At 35.6% G+C, this 22,343-nt stretch overlaps 2 protein-coding genes across 2 annotated transcripts in view; one reads left to right on the forward strand and one right to left on the reverse strand.

The window, feature by feature from the left end:
• Window positions 1-1,632: 1,632 nt before the first annotated feature.
• On the reverse strand, window positions 1,633-10,422 carry zgc:101744 (Receptor expression-enhancing protein 6-like). The gene is made up of 5 exons (XM_067452341.1): window positions 10,154-10,422; window positions 8,227-8,320; window positions 7,925-8,063; window positions 4,033-4,201; window positions 1,633-1,985 (listed from the first exon to the last, which is right to left on the reverse strand). Exons 1-5 carry the CDS (start codon window positions 10,269-10,271, stop codon window positions 1,951-1,953), a joined length of 555 nt encoding a protein of 184 aa, XP_067308442.1. The 5' UTR covers window positions 10,272-10,422; the 3' UTR covers window positions 1,633-1,950.
• Window positions 10,423-14,498: 4,076 nt separating this feature from the next.
• slc1a8b (solute carrier family 1 member 8b) overlaps window positions 14,499-22,343 on the forward strand; it is a 16,243-nt gene continuing 8,398 nt past the window's right edge. Inside the window, exons 1-6 of the mRNA XM_067452342.1 lie at window positions 14,499-14,613; window positions 18,240-18,490; window positions 19,436-19,515; window positions 20,078-20,293; window positions 21,657-21,699; window positions 21,786-21,996. Of these exons, the coding sequence (XP_067308443.1) occupies window positions 18,248-18,490; window positions 19,436-19,515; window positions 20,078-20,293; window positions 21,657-21,699; window positions 21,786-21,996 (793 nt within the window). The 5' untranslated portion in view covers window positions 14,499-14,613; window positions 18,240-18,247. The remainder of the gene's footprint in view (window positions 14,614-18,239; window positions 18,491-19,435; window positions 19,516-20,077; window positions 20,294-21,656; window positions 21,700-21,785; window positions 21,997-22,343) is intronic.

A 22,343-nucleotide genomic window follows, 5' to 3' on the forward strand; every position in this document is an offset into this window, starting at 1 on the left:
AACACACTCAAATAATGTCTAATATGTCTAATCTAATATGATAAAACAGCTCTACATTACCCCACATAGGCATGACTGGAAGCAGTTGTCTATGGCACAATAAAAGCTCTGAGAAATCCAGGCGTCATCAAGCTACACCTTTGTTTTGAATAAGCAACAACAACAAAAATAGCATACTGTGGCTTTAAGGCTTTAAAAATTACAAAAATTCTTATTGACATTAATTATTGACAGGTCTGACCATGCTGTATGGGAGTCATGTGACAGGTGCAGTAAAAAGAGCAAACGTACACAAATTATATTTTTGATTACTGCCTCCAATATATCCTGATATAAAGAATGACTCATGAAGCCATGGCCTTTTTTTTCACTGATACCTGCAGCCTGAGGAGGTATAATTAGTCTTCTCAAGTTCAGCATACTGAAAGGGTGTAAAATGGCTTCATATTTCTCTGTCCGTCATGGAAAAAAACCCTGATAAATACAACAGCTTTGCTGCTTAATAGCCAAAAGGAAATTTCATACTGTGTTTCCTAATACCCATGTATAATGCATTGATACCCTAACTACCACTGCTAATATAGAGTTATTCATAGCAAGGGTACAGCTGGATATAGAGATTATATATATACACAAACACACACACACACACACACACACACACACACACACACACAGGACCATGTGAAGATAAAACTGTGCCTAAAGGGTTCATTTAATAAAATAAACACTAGAAACAGTTTCAAAACAACTGCACTGTCCACAGCATATATACTGTATCTCCAAGTTGCCATAAAGTTTATGGGTCCCATTTTCTGACTTCAAACCACTACTCTAGCAGCAATCTACAAAAATCTGCCCTTGTAGTTACTTTAGTCTCAAATCCAATTGGATCTTGGATTTGTCACCCTCAATCTGAAGAACTAGATCAGGGCTGCATCCAAGATTTTGAAGTGTGCACACCATGGACACTTTACTGTCCCATGAGGCCACTGGAAAGGATTTGTAAATGGGAGTGAAGCAACACAACTGTCGCTGGTAGGCCACATGATAAGAGCAACATCGCGGATGTAATATGTCCAGATCACATTCATAAAACACACATTTATACTATATAGAACACTTTTACCAGTCTCAATGTAATTGCATGTTCAAAATAAGTACCTACTCAAGAATGTATGCCATTTCAGACACAGCCAAGGTGATCCGTCAAGCCCTGAGAGCTCAGCAGGTGGGGGACCCCGGGTGAGATGTACACTCAATTACTTGCATTACTGAAGCCATAAGTGGGCCACCTAGACTCCTAAACAAAAATCACCCCCTACACTACAGGATGCAAGCTCAAAAGTCTGAAGTGACAATCAAGAAAGACATTAATACACTGACCTTGAACTTACAGGATTAGGGTTAGGTTCTATGATGCACAGAACATAAATTATCATTCACATGATACCCAGAGCTAGATAACAGCAAATAGTTACCATCATATATAAAAACATATGTTGGTCATGTTTGAAACTAATACACTGAAAAAGACAAAATTATGAAAACAAGCCTATTAAGCCAAAAGAGAAGCAACTTAAAGCTCAACTTTAAGTAATATTTGGTGAAAATAAATGAAGACTATTAAAATACATTTGGAGAAGGTTTATATTTAGGCATAGATCTTTCCAGTTTTATTTATTAAAATACAGTGACTTAAACATTTATTTCATTGGTCAAAGTGCTAAAATAATGTATAGGATGAACACAAAACAGAAATGTGAAGTTGAATTAAATAGCATCCCAAAAACAGTTGAAGAAATTTAAAACTTTTAAGGGTCATTTGCGCTGCCTGGCTCAGATGCAGTAGAGACGAATTATTTCAGTGGGTTTTAGTGACTAAATAAATAAAAGAAATGTAAACACATGGCTCCTGGTAAAATGATTCTTCATATCTCCACCTTCAAATCATTTATTCTTATCACTGTTCAGCAATGTCAGGCCTGTTGGAAAAAGGCAGAAGAAAACAGACCTAAAATTGGGCCATACAGATTGCTGACAATGCCCAAATATTGATCAGTTTACACCAATGCAAAACCAGAGGCGAACAGGAACTAAGTACATTTACTTGAGTACTGTACTTAAGTACACTTTTTGAGTATCTGTACTTTACCAGAGTATTATTTTGCTCCTGGAAACTTATGATTTTAACTTCACTACACTGGAAAGACAAATATCATACTTTTGACTCCACTACATTTCTATAAAGGTCCACAAAGGCAAAAGTCGTTTCTGTCGCAGCTTCGAAAGTCAGGGTATGTTTTTTATTTATTTATTCATTTATTTATTTGGGGGGGCATTACTCACCCTAATGTTGTTCAATTCAAGCGGTCATGAATCAGCGTATTGATTCATGATTCGGATCATAGATATCCACAATAAACGCTAGATGTCTCGAGCGCGCTGTTGGCCAGTAGCGGTCGCCGTCCGCAACTGGCGGCCATCTTGTCACAGGCAGCTCGCTCACTCGTAACTGTGTTTTAATGGTGCATGTACTTTTAAATAACCATAACTTGCTCAATTATCAACCGATTTTCACATTGTTTCATTTGTTATAAATGTCAGAGATGTAGTTATGACACTACATACTTATGAATAATTATAACCATGGACTTCAATATGAAAGTAACATTGAACAGAACAGATAGGTGCAATGAATATACATACACACAAGGTATTTATTTTAAATCAATATATAGGCTACTAAAACTGTGTACCGAATGGCAACATGAGAAATTATATATATTACCGCTTATACCACTCTGAATTTCTCTCCTGTATGTATGTATGTATGTATGTATGTATGTATGTATGTATGTATATATATATATATATATATATATATATATATATATATATATATATATATATATATATATATATATATATACACACACACACACACACAAATTAACAAAAACTTGTTAATTAAACAAAAAAAACATGCAAACTAAGTTTATTTTAACTAGACAAAAGATTGGTTGTCATAAAATCGTTATTGGTGTCAATAAAACCTATATAATTGAACAGCTCGATTGTGGTCTCAGCCCCCTTGATAACGTGCACGTAAGTTAGCCGTGATACACAAGCTGCACGATTAAGTCGTTTATCGAAATGAGAAGCTGCAATTTCAACGTGTTAAAGCATCCAGATTTGTAGCCATGTTAATAACGTTTGTAAGAAACCAAACCATTTGTAAATCCGTCAAGATTTCAGCGAGATATGAGTATTTATGTTCGTACAGATCACTCATCTTACATCAGGTTCCACAGAGCCCAACAGAAAGCTTGCCTGTGACAAGATGGCAGCCGGTGATGACGATGGTGACTCCGCCGTAAGATATCTAGTGCTTATTATGGATATCTATGATTCGGATCGCCAATGTCACATGATTTTGGCAGTTTGACACGTGATCCGAATCATGAATCAATCCGCTGATTCATGAGCGTTTGAATCTGTATTTGAGGTTTGAAAACAAACGCGGAAGAGAAGACAATGCTGAATAAAGTCGTAGTTTTTGCTATTTTTGAACCAAAATGTATTTTCGATGCTTCAAGAGATTCTAATTAACTAACTGATGTCACATATGGACTACTTTGATGACGTTTTTATTCCCTTTCTGGACATGGACAGTATATTGTGCATACACTTGCATACGCTCTCAGACTAAATATAAAATATCTTAAACCGTGTTCCGAAGATGAACAGAGGTCTTACAGGTGTGGAACGACTTCAGGGTGAACGAACCCTTTAAGAACTTTGGAAAACAAACACTTCAAAACTTTTACTTTAGTAAAAATCTGCTTTTACAACTTTTATTAGTAACAGAATAATATTTGACCAGTAGTACTTTTACTCAAGTAATGAAGTTGTGTCCTTTGTCCACCTCTGTGCAAAACTGAATGAATAATAGAAGACACAAGTTGTATTCATTTAACAACAGAATGAAGAAAAACTGATGATTTCTGAGGATTGACAGCTATTGTTTACCTTCCTTTGCCACACTCTCTGCTGCACTCTTGGCCTTGCCACTCAAATCGCTGACAACGTTGTCAAATGCTGCTTCATGCTTGAGGAAGAAAGGTCTCACCACACGTGTGTATATGATCTGAGAGCCATTCCACGAGACCGGAGCCATGCACCACAGCAGAAACAAGCACTGAAAAATATGAAAAATAAAATGATTGCATTTTTCTTCATAAAGAAATCAATAGTTTATTCAGCAAGGACGCAATCAATTCATGAGCTGTGATGGCAAAGACATTTATAATGTTCCAAAGATTTCTATTTCAAATAAATGCTGTTCTTCTGAAGGGTTTTTAACATTTATAACAAGAAATGTTACTTGAGCACAAAATCAGTATATTAGAATGATTTATGAAAGGCAACGTGACACTGACGACTGATGTATGAAAAGAGAGACTGAAAATGCAACTTTGCCATCACATGAATAAATACTAGAGCTGCCAATCAATTAAAATTTCGAATCGCGATTAATCGTGAAACTAGGCATACACCATTCATCTCAACACACATTGATTTAGTCATTATTTGCTATATCCAGCACAGTAAACAATCAGATTTTAGGGTGATTCTCATAAAACTGTATTTTCGGCAAGCTTTAAGGATAATCAGAGACCCCAAAATGACACCAAAATAACTAAATATATGGAGTACATATTATTGTATTACCAGTATATAATAAATGTATACACACCTAAGCACTCATGAAAAAAAAAACTTTAAAGGATTCAGTGTATAGTATGTGTTCAGAGCAACAACAACGAGATTCAGTCAAGCTGCTATACCGAACAGGACAACACAGAGATGCACTACTGAATCAACAGTTTTGACTGCATAAACCTACGATTACTCAACACAACAACACACACATTGAATCAAACATTATCCTTTCTGCGGAAACAACACAAATGTACTGAAATGTGTTTATGTGATGTGAAATGTGATAACCTTGTTCAGCTTCCCAAATAACCCAGCGTTCACACTTACAACTATAAGTCTGATAGAATAAATGGTATCCATATTTGGCGTGCTGTCTGAGGAGAGGGCTCCGAGCTCTGTAATTGGCCCAAACCCAAAGTACTTCAGTAAGCAGCGAGCAGAGGTTATCGCTTTTGGTTCTCTTATTGCTAGAAGGTGCATCTTGCAGCACTGGAAGTGTCCAACCCCATCCCCAACTACCTCCTGGTTAAAAGTTCTGATTTAATTCTTGTCACATCTAATTTAAATGCTCTACTCGGGGCTCAACCGATACATTTTATAAAACTTGGAACCCTATTATTTAACAGTGGAGTGTAAATTATTATTTAAGGAACACTCCACTGTTTTTAGAAATAGGGCTTATTCAATTTCTTTCCTACATTTAGATATGTGGGCAAATTCATTTGTCTCAGTGCATGCATTGTTTTAGTTTGGCAGGGTCACCACTAGCTTAGCATAATGAATGGAATCCTATGTTGCCAGCTAGCATGTGCAGAGTAAAAAGGTGTGTTCGACATCGGCTGCGGCTGGATGCATGCGATCGGCGAGAGCCGATTTCAGGCGGGGAGAAACTGCAAACGGAGACGTGAAGTCGGACACTTTCTACCTCCCGTGGTGACGCTTGCACTGCGTTTGCAAACTTTATCACAGCTGAAGTTAAATAAATGCAATATTTCTCAAATACACAGATGTTTCAAATGATATTTTCATCCAATACTTTATATACTGCTTAATAAAGCATCTATTTGGAGAAGATTAAAACTTAACATATAAACCTACACTATCAATGAAGTGTTGTCAATGGTTTTTATCAGTTTTAGTTTGATAAACATGACAATATAACATCACGACTACATGAAAAGAGGTTTTACTGTTATAAATAAATGATTTGTGAGCATTAGCATGACATTAGCAAGTTTTTAGAATAAACACGAAACGCACGTGATGGCTGTCATACGGCGAATCGGCCAATCGTGGATCAGCTGTGTCGTCTTCAGAGCTGGAGCAGCCACCTGCAGTCCCCCTTGAGAATCTGCAGCGGCTGCATCAGCCGGCTGCTCTCAAATCGCTCTCGCAGTACTTTGCTGACATACGTCACAGTCACGTGCCGTCGGCGCTGTCTTAAGTCGGACAAAATTTATAACCGGCATGCACTGCTTTGAGTCAGCCGCCGATCGGTCTGCGCATCGCTAGGTGAAGTCGAACAAGCCTAAAGTGATCAAAAAAAAAAAAAACATCCACCTAATCGCTTCTTGTGGTCTGCGTTCACAACGAGTACAAATAGCGATGCAGATTAAGACTAGGTGATTTCCTAGGCAGATATTGACTTGGGACTATATTATGGGGAAGCACAGCCGAAGCATTGCTACTTGGGCGCAGATATCACGTGAGAAAAGGAATGTGTAAAAAAGAAAAAAAGTGCTGACATTGTGTTCTCCTTAATGCTTGTCGGTTTATTTTTTTTATTTTGTCAATATAATAAATATTGTTATAAAAAAATGATTGCTGACAGCTGGTTGGAATGACATCATGATTGGATAGATAATTTGAAGATCACAAGATGGCAACGCCCAGCTCGACCCTACTTTAAGCTTCAGAACGGCTTATCGGAATCCCATGGGTGACGTCACGGACGCTACGTCCATATTTTTTTACAGTCTATGGTCGAAACTGCAGGCGGGAAGTGAAACTGCATCAAAAGTCTTTTGTTGGCAGTAAGCACATAAGTGCATATAATGTAAGCAACACCAACATTGGGTTATCCAGGGATAATGCCATGATGTTGTGTGCGTGTGTCCTTAGCTCCGCCCACTGCAGAACTACAGTTTAGCTGTTTTCAGAAAGAATTGGTACAGTGTATCAGTCTTTTATAAATATGATAAAACTAAAGACTCAGCTACATACATACATACACACATATATATATATATATATATATATATATATATATATATATATATATATATATATATATATATATATATATATATATATATATATATATATATATATATATATATATATATATATATATATATATAAAACTCAAGATTAATATGAGATTGGCAGAAACTGTTTTATGTACACTTTAAAATATATTGGATGATGGAGAAAGCCCTCTCAGAATATGCTATGTTAGTCAATTGACAAAATTGTGTTGTCTCTGAGGCACTGTAAAAACATTACTCGTGGTGAATCAAAAAACCAAGCGATCCACACAGTAAGACTAACCATGTTGCATTGAACAACTCTTGATCAATATATATCCAAATAGTTGCTCACCTGTCTAATAAAAAAGTTAACAAATGACGCAAGGACACGGTCCATAACATCTGGTTAAAATTGCTGATTTCTCTGGATTAAACGTTGTTGGAAACATCTGGGATAATGCACGTACACAGGTCAACAAAATATAACATCGTTCTAGTGGTTTTGGGATATTTTAATCTAAAAATCTTACATATTGTGCCTTTAACAAAGGAAACCTTAATAGTGCTCTTATAAAGTGCTACCATCAAACCACATCCACACCAACCCATCCAACTTCATTAGACATCTCATTAAAAATTATATTTTAAGTAGGACATGCAAAACGCATATCATGCAAGACCTCAGCTCAACTTAGTCAGCTTAGTCAGTTCATTTGTATAAATTGGCTATAAAATACTCAGTCAAATTTAGAACAAGGATCAAAATTGAAATGAGACGGTTGGTCAAGCTGGCTGTTAGTCAGGCATACTAAATATACACTATGCAAAACCTCTCAGCATGACCTACATACAAATACATTTACAGTCCTCCTACAGCAACCTACAACTATGGATGGTTTCTAAAACAGATCTCCAACATACATGCAAACACAACCAATGAAACACCATACCTTCCCAGCATAGTAAAAGGGAAACCAAAAGAGGAAGATATCAGAGAAAAATTCAGCCACACTAAAGAGTCCATAAACCACCCAGTATGTTAGCCATTTGGTGTCATCTTCCTTATTGTTACTCTCGATGGCTTTGATGCTGCAAGAGAAACAGAATAAAAACAGGCAAATTCAGTGTGGGTTGTTCTCATTATTGTATTGTGGATTCATACATACACATATGTTTGTGTGTGTTCAGGTCAAGAACCTTCACCAATAATAAGCATACTACATATGTGAAATTTGACATGTCGTATACTTACGAGACATACGCTGGGTATACGAAACCAATCAAGTTGCAGAGAAGAGAGGCACCATATCCAAATATCAAATAGAGAGCCACAATAGACACAGCACCTGCAGAACAAACAAAGAGACATGATCACTGCCATTATTCAAATTAAGAACGGCATAGGAACACAAGCACTGATGACTTTGTATTTGGTGTCATTGTTGACACCTAACAGGATAGAACAAGAACAAACAAAGGCTGCGCTAATAAATGCTGTTTATATCCTCCCGAGACACAGGCTTAGACGTTTTTTCCTCTGTAGAGGACATTATATTTTAGGAAATTTCTCTCAGAACATACATGTCACAGTATTAAGTCTGGATGTCCTGTAAAAAGCACATTCAGATATGGCAAATGTTTGAAGGTTTTATCATGACAACTCCCCCTTCCTTGGTCTTTAAAAATGACTGACATTGACAAAATGATCAAATTTAGCACTCAAAGTATTACGTAATTATTTAAATCTCACAAATGTTCTAGTTATTTGTCATAAACATATCAGGAAAAGGTTATGGGGATTCAAATCAGAATATGGCTGTTACGAAACGGCATTGTTTTCCTACATGTCCTCTGTAGACGAAAAAGGGCTTAAATCATGTTTATCAGGCATTTTGGGCAGATACAAGTAAATAGGGATTTATATAGTCAATATTCCCATGAAAAATTAGATATTATGAAAAATGTTGCCATGTTATTACTCCCATTATTACGCTTTTTTCCACACGTTTCCCCAATAACACAATAATTTGCAAATTACACCTAAAAATGTATTAGTAAATAAAAACATATAGTATGTCCTACAGAGGACATAGCATAAAATATTATTTACAACAACGCAATTAGTTTCTTATGCTCCAAACAATGCATGTAACATTTTTTTTAAAAAAAAGGTTCTTAGGGGAATATGTAATGTGAGAGAGATTGTCATATTTTGTCCCCTGTCAGTATAGCCACTGCAGTACTGAAGAGGCACTTGAAGACATACTAGATGTTTAAAAATAACCCTCGGGAGTGGCAATTGAAAGAAGAAATTAGACCCTAAGAGGTCTTACAGGGAACAACCACAACACACGATTAGAAGGACATTTCCGGTAAACAGTCAATACAGTTGAACCACTGGACCCATTAACAAATCTGATAATGGCATTTGAGAATAGATCATCTGTTTGCTGTTTCTTAAACCAGACATGCGGTTAAATGCAAAGAGCAATAACAGATAAACAGATGTAAGTGCACCAGGGAACTGACAGATAAACCTCGGGGGCGGGGCGAAGTGGGACTGTGTGTGCAACATCTGTTCTTGCCACACACACACACACACTGAGTAACCTAATGTTCTAATCAATGAATCATAACGAATTGGTTCAACAGATTCGCAAATCCGGTCTAAAATATGTAACGAAATTAAACTGAACCGATTCAAGCGTCAACAACTTCTATTGTTAAAACTTAATCTCAAACCATAATAAACAACAGCATGTGCCACAAATGGCTTTAATTGAACTGAAAATGTAATACCATGTCGTGATGTGGGGAGTAATAAAAGTAACGTCAAAATAACCTAAATCGTCAGGCACTATAAGGAACTTATTGGGAGAAATGACTCGGACTTCTGTAGTCTATCAGTAGCAACGACTCTCAAAAGCCCTTTGCACTCTTTTGTGACAACAAAGGATATGGGTCACAGTAACTTCGCTTGTTAAGTGAATGAACGTAAAGCAAAGAAAATCAATAGTCGTGGGGGTTTAAAGAATCATTTAAACTCACTGCAAACAGCTATCCAGCTGAAATCCAAAAAAGCGTAAAGGCTACATAGCCTAATGTAGGTTATACGGTTTACTATTTCTGACTAAATAATTAAAGCTGCTTCCAAACGAAGGATTAAAACAGTCACGTACCTGTTCCAATGTACTGTTTCTGAACTCCAGTTTTTTCCTCTAAAACAGTCAGAAAATCCGTTACCACGTTCTTCTGCTTAAAAAACGCTTCGTAACGTTCTGTAACAGTGTTTAACATTTTGTCTCCTTATTTACAGAAGCTACAGCAGACCGTAGCAGAATGGTAAATAGTTTTCAAAGCCAAGCAAACTAACACTTGGGGAAAGTTTGTCCACTCTCAGAAGCAGCACGGGACTGGCTCGACACAAGCGGGCGCTGCGCACAAACTCTATGACAACCAATCGAATCTAATAAAAATATATGATTCCACCTCCCTCACAGGTGATAACGATTCTGCTGACATGCTGACCAGTATGTCGCATTGAAAGAAGGAGGCGTGTTGGAGAGTAATGAAAGTATGACTTTTTCAGGAGAATAAAATGTTCTCTCCTACTATTTCCTCCTACTATTCCCTTTACCCCTAACTGCAGCCTTGATTGTAGAATGCAATGCAAAGTTTCTAAATTTAAATTTGTTTAGTTATGAGTTTTTAGGCCAACTCAATATCAGACAGACCTAGGTTTTTTTTTTTTTTTTTTAATAATCAGAATATTAGAATGATTTCTGAAGGATCATGTGATAGGCTGGATGTCACATGTGACACTGAAGAACGATCCTGAAAATTCAGCTTTGCATCACAGAAATAAATGATAATTTAAAAATAATAAATTGAAAACCAAATATTTGAAATTGTCATAATATTGTAATAATATTTAATATGTATATATATATATATATATATATATATATATATATATATATATATATATATATATATATATATATATATATATATATATATATATATATATATATATATATATATATATAATTAAAAGGGAACCCATGGCTCTGATAGGCTTATGTAAGATGAAATCTTCTGTCAGTATCAAAAGTTTTTATTAATCTTTAATATGAAATGCCAAACTACCTTTGTTTTATAAAATAGCATAGTAAGCACTGGTATTTAGCTGTTTATTTCAAAGACATCTGACTGGCATTTTTAAAATGTGCCAGGGGAGGGCACTCTTCTCTGCGGTGAAAGTTTCGCCATTCTGCTCAGTTACAACAGCTGTGTGCTGTTCTCATTTTATGTTGGCTACCTAATGAAACATTTGCTCTTTTAGCTGTTACATTACTTTTTTGACTAGATCTCTGAGCTTGAACTAAAATTAGTAGGGTGAGTTCAGCAAAGATGCATGGGACAAAGATGGGGTGCATCTCAATCAGCTCCTTGGTTCAGTCAGGACACTGATCAAGACATGAGTTAATGGGCTGACTCTCTGATCGGTGCCCTGAGCTGACTACTGAACTATATATAGGGAGCTGATTGAGACACACCCATGGAGTTTCATTGATCACCCTTAAAACATCTGAAGGCAATACCCTTTAACAGCCATTCAAAACTGCCATAAGACATTCTGAAAATGTTTTTTTTTATAGATCAAACTTGTATATCTGATCAGCCATCTTTGTAATATAAGCTAAGTCTTTTAAGAATACTATATTGAATGCTAAATTACAAAGTAGTCTACAGCCTATTCCAAAATTAATTTCATTTTTTTTTTTTTATAGAAAAAAGGATTTTAATATGCTCATATTAATCGTTGCTTCTATCATAACTTAAGGTACTGTTGTGCTAATGAATTAATTAATTAATTGCTGGAGTGACAATTATATAAGGTGATTGTTAATAAAGTCTGTGATAATTTCTCTCATGACACTAACATCCAGCTTTATTGCATGCGGAGTCAATATATCCAAAAATACACATTCAAACAGATTTCAACTCAGCTGCTAATAACATTATTTGCACTATAAGACAATTATTCTAATAGCCTACCTTTATCATCATGGGTTTTAGCATTTAGCAGCCCTGAAAGCTTTTGTTTTGAATTATTAATATGAAATACAGATAATAATCTCTTTAGCCACTTAATACAACCCCAATTCAAAATTGGGACATTGTGTAAAATGCATTAAAATATTTTTTCATATTTTTATACTAATATCAACAATCTGCTTGTTAATATTCTTTAACCTTTATTTAACTGACAAAAGTCAGTCAGTTTTTTTCACTTTTATTTTGTCTCTCTCACAACTTTTTTGGAGTGTTTTGCTGCCGTCAAAATCAAAAAATATTTAAACAGCCTTAGAATTACACAATTCTAAGGTTTATATTTACAAAATACAATTAATTTGGCCAGTGAAAACATTGGCATTTTTTTCTTTGTATTTTAAATAAAGTTTGAAGAGAATTAACAAATCACAACTCTTCTGAAATTTGTATCCTAACTTATAATTTATGATTGATTGTGAATTAATGTTAATCTATTTATTCATAACTCATTCAGATCAGAATGTTGTGTCCTCTGTTTATCCTTCTTTAGGCCAGTGCACCTCTGATATACACACTCCTGCAATTAGGTGATCCCAGTTGGGTGACTAAATAAGACCATCATCTGCACATCTCCTGAATGCTCATGCTGTGTCACTAAATGGGACAGGAATGTGTATCCTAATTCTCAAAAAGTCATCAAACCAAATTACAATGGATAACAACGCCATGCTGCGCCTTAAGAGGATGTGCTAATTGTCCAGAGGACTTAATCCTCTTTTCACAGAATTACGGAAGACTTTATATCTGATCATTAGCACAGCCACTGGACATGTGTGAGAAACTGTCATGAAATGTCATCTTTTATCACTTTATATACTACAAATATTTAGAGCATGTGTACATCATGGTCTAGACAATATGTAATTTGACTGTGTACAATGTGTGCTATAGTATATTTTATTAGTAATATTTGCAGATTATATGAGTAGAGTCTGTGATTTACAGCATTTGTCTCCCTTTACCTGAACTTGCCATGAACCTGCACCTGCATAATGATAGTAAGCTCTTCTTTTGGCCTTCAAGATATGAGTAACAGCCTGCACATTGACACTGTATTTATACCTGCATAACAGTAATCATTTCTTTGGCCTTCAACAAGATAAACAGGTCATGCCATTATTAGGGAGATACTAAAAGGTTTAATAAAGATGTGCTAATTAAAGAATTGGAAAGTACCTAACCAACCATATGTTTTTGTGCAGACTGGATCATTGGTCCAAAACAGTATACACATTTGAGTTATGAGTGTAATTGACAGATGCTCAGCTGCCATCGTGGCTTTTGGCATCTGGAAATTCTTGACTCTGAGAATTTTTTTCAGAATATTTCTCTGACTAATGATTATTTGGTGTCTTCCTATTCATCACACGGGGTAAAATGTTGACGTCAAAGCAGTCACAGTGGTTATTTAGGTTGATGATGTAGTAAGTGAATATATCCGCTCCCAGTAAATGGATTAGCATTTGATAGCACCTGAGACACTGCTGTCGTCACCTGTGATGGTCTGCGTTACATTTAGAAAAAAATCCAGCCTTTCAAGCTTGATTTCACATGTAGTGGTTGGGTCAGCTTCCAATCAAGAAGTCACAGCATATGTACACCATCAATAATCACAGTAAAATAATAAAAACTGAAATGTATTTAAATTCAAAGATTTAGGCCTACTTATTGTAGTGTTTTGGGTCTACTATTTATTTACCCCCAGGTACACAAATAATGCATCACATTGTAGTTCAGATTTTGTGCAATGTATTTTTAAGTTTGTATTTTAATTTATTATATATATATATATATATATATATATATATATATATATATATATATATATATATATATATATATATATATATATATATATATATATATATATATATATATATATATATACATACATATATATATATATATATACATACATATATATATATATATATATATATATATATATATATATATATATATATATATATATATACATATATATATATTGTTAACCCCTAACTGCATTCTCATTCACCCTGCAAAATGTTTCTTTTAATTATTTTAAATATTATATTTTTAATGTGCAGTTGTTTTGAACCCCTGCACTGGACTATCAAATATAAGGCATGACAATCCCAGAAAAGTTTAAATAACAAACAAAAAAATCTGTAAAAATACATTATATAGTTTATATATATATATATATATATATATATATATGTATATATATATATATATATATATATATATATATATATATATATATATATATATATATATATATTATAACAATTTAAATAAAATAAAAACTATATTTTAAATAATCATAAAATAACAATATTCAAAGGGACCCAGCATGCACTGGGGGCGGGGCATGAATAAATAATATAGATTCAACTGTTTGCCACACGATGGTGTCTGGTTGTTCTGTAACATTTAGCTATTTGTTTCCTTCTGTCTTATGATGTCTTGTCAGAAATCATGTATTCCTCTGCACAAGCTACTCATGTCTGATGATGAACTCTGCATACGGTAAATTGTAAGGCAATGTCTGTTTTTGTTTCATAAGTCTTTATTTGGAACATTTGCATCTCGTCTTTTTAAATTGATACAACTAAAGAAATCGACAAATAATTACAGTTTACTTTGTAAGGCCTACTTTTTACTTTGTTCGGAGTCTAGCCTACATTTTAAATCTTTTGTTCTATTGATATAAAGGCTCTTTTACCTTTCAGAACCAAAACACGCGTTCATTTCCGAACACATGTAGTCCTTCCAATACTGTCTGGTCATTAAATCAATACCTGCTGTACACGCAAGTGTCGGAAATGCCTACAAAGTGCACCGGCAGAAATCCTATTAAGGCATGACGTTTAAACTAATAAGGGGCATGTCCTTCGTCTCCGAATAGCCTCCACCGCATGTGTTCTTAAAAGCAGTGCAGCCATAAAAAGCTGTCAAACTGAGAGAACATCCTTTTTCCATGTGAGCTAGGAATGCTGTAGGAAAAGGAGAATTTATTATTTTAATACATTTTAATTAATTCTTCTGAACTGCTCCTCTCACTGCACATGGTTTACTAGGCCCTATATTTGTTTTACCTTTAAAGAGTATCTCATATAGCCTACTCTAAATTCTGAGATGCTAAAAGATTTTTTCATTCAGAATTTTTCACCCATAAATAATCTTTAGAATATGGCATGTGGAGTAAATGGTTTTATTGTGCATCTATTAAACATCTTTTCCTAACTTCTTAACCTCGGTTTCACAGCCGCTGTTTAGCTGTTTTAACTGAAAGCAACTTGCACTGAAATATCTTTAAATATGTCAGTACCATTGTTTTTTCTCGATGCACACCAGCAAGGTTTTTAACAAAACACATTTATAAAAGCTACTTAAATGCCCTAATTGAACTAAGGCCTAATCCTGGCTTAATGTAAGCCCTGTCTGTGAAACTGGGCCTTAGACTTCAAGCAATAATACACTTTTAATGATTATGTAGTTTATCTAGATAGACCTAGGTGTTAAATAGGCCTACTACTAATTTTGTACACTTTGAAAAAAGATTTTTAAATAAAACTGTTTTTATTTTATTTTATGTGTTCCAGGATTTTCTTCACGAAAATACTAGTTAATGTTACTGCATTGGACTTTTTGTGTTCTTGTTGTGTTAAACAAAATATAAAACCTGTGCTAACTGAAAGAAAGCAAGTTGACAAAAAAAAGCCTAAACAAAGTATAATGAGAGATTTACAAACAATATAGAAGTCTAATCATTTTTTAACAGAGAACGCCAAAACTGTACAAGGGTTATCTTTTTTAACTAAAAAAGTATGGTTAGAGGTAGTGCATACTGGTTCAAAATGTTCGCCTGCTCATGTGGGGTTGTTATCCTATGTCAAATTATCAAGTCATTCTCCCCAAGATTGACATGTCCCCACTAGAAATGTTACATTTCCAGAACGTTCTCAGAACGTCCCCACTGGTATCAAGAAGATCACCTAACGTTCCCAAAACGTTCCAACACGGTCATGATGTATAGTTTTTTTATTTTTTTTAATGGTTGTGGGACGAAATTTGGTGGATCTTCACAGAACATTCAGGATGTTCTCGGAATTCTATTATATTTGTAAATTTGATATTCCCGGAATGTTCTCAGTCCCCTGGTGTCAATGACATTACCTATAGTAACATTCCCAGAACGTTCAAAGACAGTCATGATGTGGAGTGCTTTAAAAGTTTGGGGGACATTATTTGGCAGACCTTCATGGAATATTCAGGATGTTCTCTGGGTGTTTATGGGACATATTTTATTTGAAAATGTGACGTTCCCTCCCAGAGCGTTCTCTGCTGGTGTCAAGGGTTTCGCCTGGTAATGTTCTCTGAACATTCTGAGGTGGTTACGATGTGGAGTTCTTTTAAGGGTTGGCACATTCACAAGGCTGATTTGCGTACATTCACAAAATATAACGTGGAGTACTTACATGTTCTGAATATGAAGTTGGACAAACATTATTGGACTAACATTACTGATCCATCTTTGAGGAGCAACTTTTATGCAAAGCCAATGTTTTACTAGCCCTCATTTGCAAAGCAGCCAAGTGTACATTGATTTACACAAATATGTTCTGAAAACATTTAGTAAATGTGATGGAAGGACCTAAATAGGACCAAAAAATAATATTCTGTTAGCCGCTGCTCGTCTGTATAGGCAGGTGATACAGAGAACCACCATTATATTCATACATAGACATCTGTATACACTGAATTAATTTTACATGGTAAATGTATTCAGAACTCTGCATCAAATATGAGCAGGATATATTAAAATGAAGCGCATGGTTTCGACAGACATGTATTTATGATACTAGGTGGGGCAGCTGGTCTCTGTGCCCTCCCTAGCTCTACAGAGCCCCAATTTCTTAAAAAAAATATGGAACTGCAGTGCGCTCTCATAGATAGCCATTGGGGCAGATTTCTGGCTGCCCTATCTGTTTTCATGTGAACTTACATAAACCTCACTCCAGACCAAGACAATATCAGTCTGCATCAGCTAAGTATCTGCATAGTCTGGAACTAGTTAGCATGGCAGTTCTTCCTATGTGGAGCAGGCCTAGCATATCAAAATAATGACAGTATAAATTCTTTATTTTAAACATGCTCATGTGAATAGCCTTTATATGTTCTGTTGCGTTGGATTGTTCAGAAAATAGAAATGACTTTCCTCACTTCCTACACACCTTGGAATATTCTAAAACAATATCTGAGGCAATAAATACTACAGTCGAGCAATTCTAAGATGGTATTATGCGTTAGTTGTGTGTATTTAGTCTGTCAATCATCATTAGAGCACCGCACGCCATCCTCAGGCTGAATAACGCAATGGTATTATAATTCTGCCCAAAGTGAGTCTACGTTCAGTGATTCGAATATAAAGCTTACAAAATGTTAATCATGAACTAGCGCTAAGACCGAGAATCTAAATTTACGATGAGAAGCTGCTACTGCTTCCCAAATGTATTCTTTATAATGTTGCCATGTCACCATAGGATACCAAAATGGACCGTCCCCCATAAAGTCATGTAGGGAATGTTATTATATGAACAACAGAGGATCACGTGTGAACGTTCTGTTAACGTTCCAAATGTCTTCTTTGTAACGTTATGTGACCATAGAATAATCAAATTGGAACATTCCCCTAAAGTCATGAGGAACCTTCAACTGCAGCATTTTTAGAACTAAAAGAGGACCTTTTAGTAACACCCCAATGTTCTAAAATGATTTGGGATTTTCATGACCTTTAGGGAATGGCAAGGTCGCGTACCCAATGTCACAAGTGCAAGGTCGCGAGAAGGTCCCCTCCTACATGGGGTCATACTTTCTTTGTGTTTCCAAAAATAATTCCAAATAAATCTTCACTTTTTAAACTCAAATTGTTTTAAAATTGACCCCACTGACCTTGGCCTCTTATTCTAGGATTAGTGCTTCATCAACACTTGATCTTTCCACAGTCAATGGCCTCCACACTCTTCTTTTAATACCCTTGTAATCGCCTCTGGCTTTGCTGTTGTGAAGGCAGTGGTTTGGATCTATACTTGATTGCTTAATCTGTTGTTAGAAAAGGTTTTCACAGAAAGGCTCTCACAACACTCCCTGCACACACAGGTCTAAGCATGGATGAGAACCAGAGTAGCTCAAGGCCGGCATCTTCACAGTGCCATTCCCCTCCCGTGGGTCCCTGGAGAAACATGGTGGAATATTTCAAGAAGCTTATCAAGAACTCAATATCTAGAAAGTTTCGGAATTGGGTAAAGGACTACTGCAAAAGGAACGGCTTGCTCACCTTATCAGTGTTAGCAGTAGTGTCAGGCTGTGTGGTGGGATTCGGATTGAGAAGTTTGAACTTGTCAACACAGGTAACTTGGCTTTCATGTTATTGCCTTTATGAAGAAAAGTTTTGAGTTATAACATCAGCAGTGGCTTGATGTTACTTTGAATATTCCAGACTCTAATTAAAATCGTCTGTGCCAAGTACAGCAATAATAGTTACTGCCAAAAGGAAAATTCTTGGTTCAAAATAAGTGAAGCTATACTGGCATGTTAATTTATAGAACACTATTTAGATTCATTCAATTTTTATTTAGATTGATTCAGTTCTTCACCATGTAAAACATGCATGACAAGCAAAAAAAGTCTACATTTTTGTTTTCTACAAATTGAGGGATGACTCAAAATGATTGTCTATGAAAGTGATATATATGCTATCAATAAAGTTTAGCGTATTTAGAAGCTGGAACATTCCTTTTAAAGAAGTCACATACATATACTTAGAGGAATAGTTCACCCAAAAATGACAATTCTGCCATAATTTACTGACCCTCAAGTTGCTCTAAACCTATATACATTTCTTTGTTCTAATGTACACAAAGGAAGATGTTTGGAAGAATATTTGTAACAAAGCAGATCTCTGCCCCCATTGAATACCATAGGAAAAAATTATATAACGGTACTAAATGATGGCCGAGATCTATCATTTACTCACTCTCAGTTGTTCCAAATATGTATAAATCTGACAAATTTTTCATTTTTGGGTGAACTATCTTTTAAGAGTTATATAAGGTACTTAAAACTAGTTCTAAATATGTGAGCATCTGGCTTTTGTTGTCTATAAATCAACTCCAAACAACTTATAGGGTCAGCTAAGGAGAAACACGCATTACTTCGAAAAATCAACTGACGTAATTCTCAAGGGATTTTAGTGAAATAGTATATAATAGGTCATTCTATTAGGGTTTAAATGTTGGAAATGAAATCTTTCAATAGCAAAGTCACTCAAAGTGATATTTTCCCTTTTACCTCAGGCAAAAATCTACTTTTCTTTTCCTGGAGAACTTCTCATGAGAATGCTGAAAATGTTGATTCTTCCTCTCATCACATCCAGGTAACTCATCTATCAGCTCTGTTTAGTTCTTGCACTTTCATTCAAGATGTCAGCAGAGGCCAAACATACAGACTGTACTGTAATTTTGGAGAAACACTTACTTCTGAAGTGTGTCTGTTTTTTTTAAAAAACCCTTTCAATAAATAATGGCATAACTGATTGTTGTACAGGCCTAAACACTAGACAATTCTACAAAAATAGTACAGAAAAAGTTATCTGCCTACAGGAGTGAAACTGTTATTAATAATAGTTATGTTCGTCTTGAAGCAGTGCTGCGATCGGTGTAAGTTAAAGTTCGAGAGTTTTATTTGTCACATACACAGTTATGTACAGAATACAACCGGCAGAGAAATGTAAAAAAAACTTGATGACATGCGTCTCTAACCACTACACTATAGCCGCGGTCATCAAATGACATCAAAGTTCAGCGAAGTACACGGGACTTTTTGCTTTCTAATCGCTCTCGCTGTACTTTAATGTCGTTTCCTGAACATACGGTCTGCACAGTGCTGCTTCAAGTTGATCACACCTATTGATTCAAATTCCAACACTTTCCTTACAGTTTAATGTCTGGCTTGTCTGCTATGGACACCAAGGCCAGTGGACGCCTGGGCCTTCTCACTATCACATATTACCTGTGGACTACCTTCATTGCTGTTATTGTGGGGATCATTCTGGTGCTGATCATTCATCCTGGAACTGGCACTGAGAAAGAAGGTCATAAAGCTGCAGGAGGGCCAGTGATGACGTCTGCCGATGCCCTGCTTGATTTGATCAGGTAACTTCACAGTAAAATAAGAACGTAGAAATTTTAGAATTTGCAGCTCTCAAAATGGCGGATGTAGGAAAGGAATACCCGCCCTTCAAATAAAAAAGCCAATAAGCTTATTGATAAAAGCGGCCATTTTGTTTTATTGCTATGCCCATAGACATTAGTAGAGAAACCTAAAAAACTATCATTTCAGCATTTTCTCAGGTTTGATTGGTTATTTCAAATGTGTTATTGATGTTAGGTTATCCATTCAAGCTAAAAAAGAACTGTGTGTGCTTAGTTTCGTAGACAGAAAATACATGCCCAAGTTCATTGCCAAGATGGCCATCGAGTGGACTGACTTGCCTTGGGACTTGGTTGAAAAATGTAGAGAAAAATGTGACTTTTATGTCAATAGGAAATAAAAATGGACCATATTTATGTTCTTAATTCCTTAAAATTTCTTTCTTGGTCATATTGTGATTTATCAGTTTTTGTATCCATAATGTTAATTCAAAATGAATCAACTTGTTCACTGTCTACCTCTTCCACCTCACTAATATAGTGAATAAGCCGATCGTGTTAACCAGAAACCAAATAGCTATGTAGACATTGTTTTAGCAAACTATCATACTGGTATAATGCCCGAAAATCCAATCAATTCCCCATGGATAAAGTCAAGTTCTGCCATGCATTGTGTCTCATTTATTTTCACGTTTTACTCTGAAGCTTACACTGACTGCTCTTTTTTTAAATTTGAAATCTTTTACATTATTTATATGTGGGGAAACTAGTCCACTTGTTCCATTGGATAAAAATGCAAACGATTCTTGGTATAACATTTGAACTACGAACTGTACGTTTTATTGATCAGTCTAAGAAACACATTGAACTTACATAACCACTTTCGAGCTCCAATCAAGTCTGAAAGGCTTAAGCTTCACCTTTTGCACTATACCGTCACTGGACAGAAAGATTAGAATTAGGTATATTTAGAGAGCCTCTCAAGAGGATGTGAATGACACGGCTTTTCTCAAGTGCGAAAGATGCTCCTGAGCTCTGGACCAGATTTAATGGGTTTTAGTCAGGAACACTGCAGTAGAATTGTACTTTATAAATAAGCATTAGCCTGTATGCCCTTCAATTCTTTAGGTTGAGCTAAAGCATATATGCAATTTTTTTAGCTAGCAGGCCGGGCCACAGCCTTGTACAATACTCAAATCCAATCCAGTGATTCTGAAAACAGACAATGTTTTCAGAATCACTGGAGGCCTCAGAAAACAGGCTAATAGCAAATATTCAGGAAAATTTGCCCTTGCTGAAAGGTCTATGTTTGTGAATAGTTTTAAATATATGGCCTTGCGTATGATGTATTTTGTTTTGTCAACAGGAACATGATTCCATCCAATCTGATTGAAGCCACATTTCAGCAGGTAAGAGAAACACGTGAAGAACAGAGGAATTAATCCTCTACAGGTTTTGTATCTAATCCTTGTCCATCATTGCTCTTGTGTTTCAGTATAAGACTGAACTTGTGCGTAATTTGAAGAACAGTGCAAAATCATCGCAAGCCAACTTTGTGTACATCATGCCAGACTATGAAAACCCCAAGATGGGTCACCCAGTGTTTCTGGAACTCACTCCGCCTCCTGAAATACACTACAAGATTGTACCGGGGAAAAGCAATGGGATGAATGTGCTAGGAATCGTCATTTTCTCCGCCACTATGGGTGTGTATGGATTAGAACTGTTATATATCACCCGCAACCCTGCTTAAAAGATCAGTTTAGACCAGATTATGCTCGTTAGTGATGCTTTGGATGGTCAAAAGGTTCACCAAAGCTAGCTATTTAACCAAATTAAAAAGCCTGGTGGAAACACCAGCATCCCATGTTAAGGACTCCAAAATACAACATATAACGGTGCACATCAATGTTGATCTTTTCAGCATTTAAAGGGTTAGTTCACCTCAAAATTAAACTTTTCATGAATTACTCACCCTCATGTCGTTGGACACCCGTAAGACCTTTGTTCATCTTCAGAACACAAATGAAGATATTTTTGTTGAAAGCTGATG

This window comes from Pseudorasbora parva, chromosome 9 (genome assembly GCF_024679245.1).
Source record: "Pseudorasbora parva isolate DD20220531a chromosome 9, ASM2467924v1, whole genome shotgun sequence".
Taxonomy (NCBI): domain Eukaryota; kingdom Metazoa; phylum Chordata; class Actinopteri; order Cypriniformes; family Gobionidae; genus Pseudorasbora; species Pseudorasbora parva.

Bases quoted from the DNA above. Each gene is read 5' to 3' on its own strand.
- zgc:101744 (XM_067452341.1), bottom strand. From the start codon at position 10,271: ATGTTAAACACTGTTACAGAACGTTACGAAGCGTTTTTTAAGCAGAAG. The intron at 8,321-10,153 runs GTACGTGACTGT...TTTGTTCTGCAG, and splicing joins GAAACAGTACATTGGAACAG to GTGCTGTGTCTATTGTGGCT. The intron at 8,064-8,226 runs GTAAGTATACGA...TTTCTCTTGCAG, and splicing joins GTATACCCAGCGTATGTCTC to CATCAAAGCCATCGAGAGTA.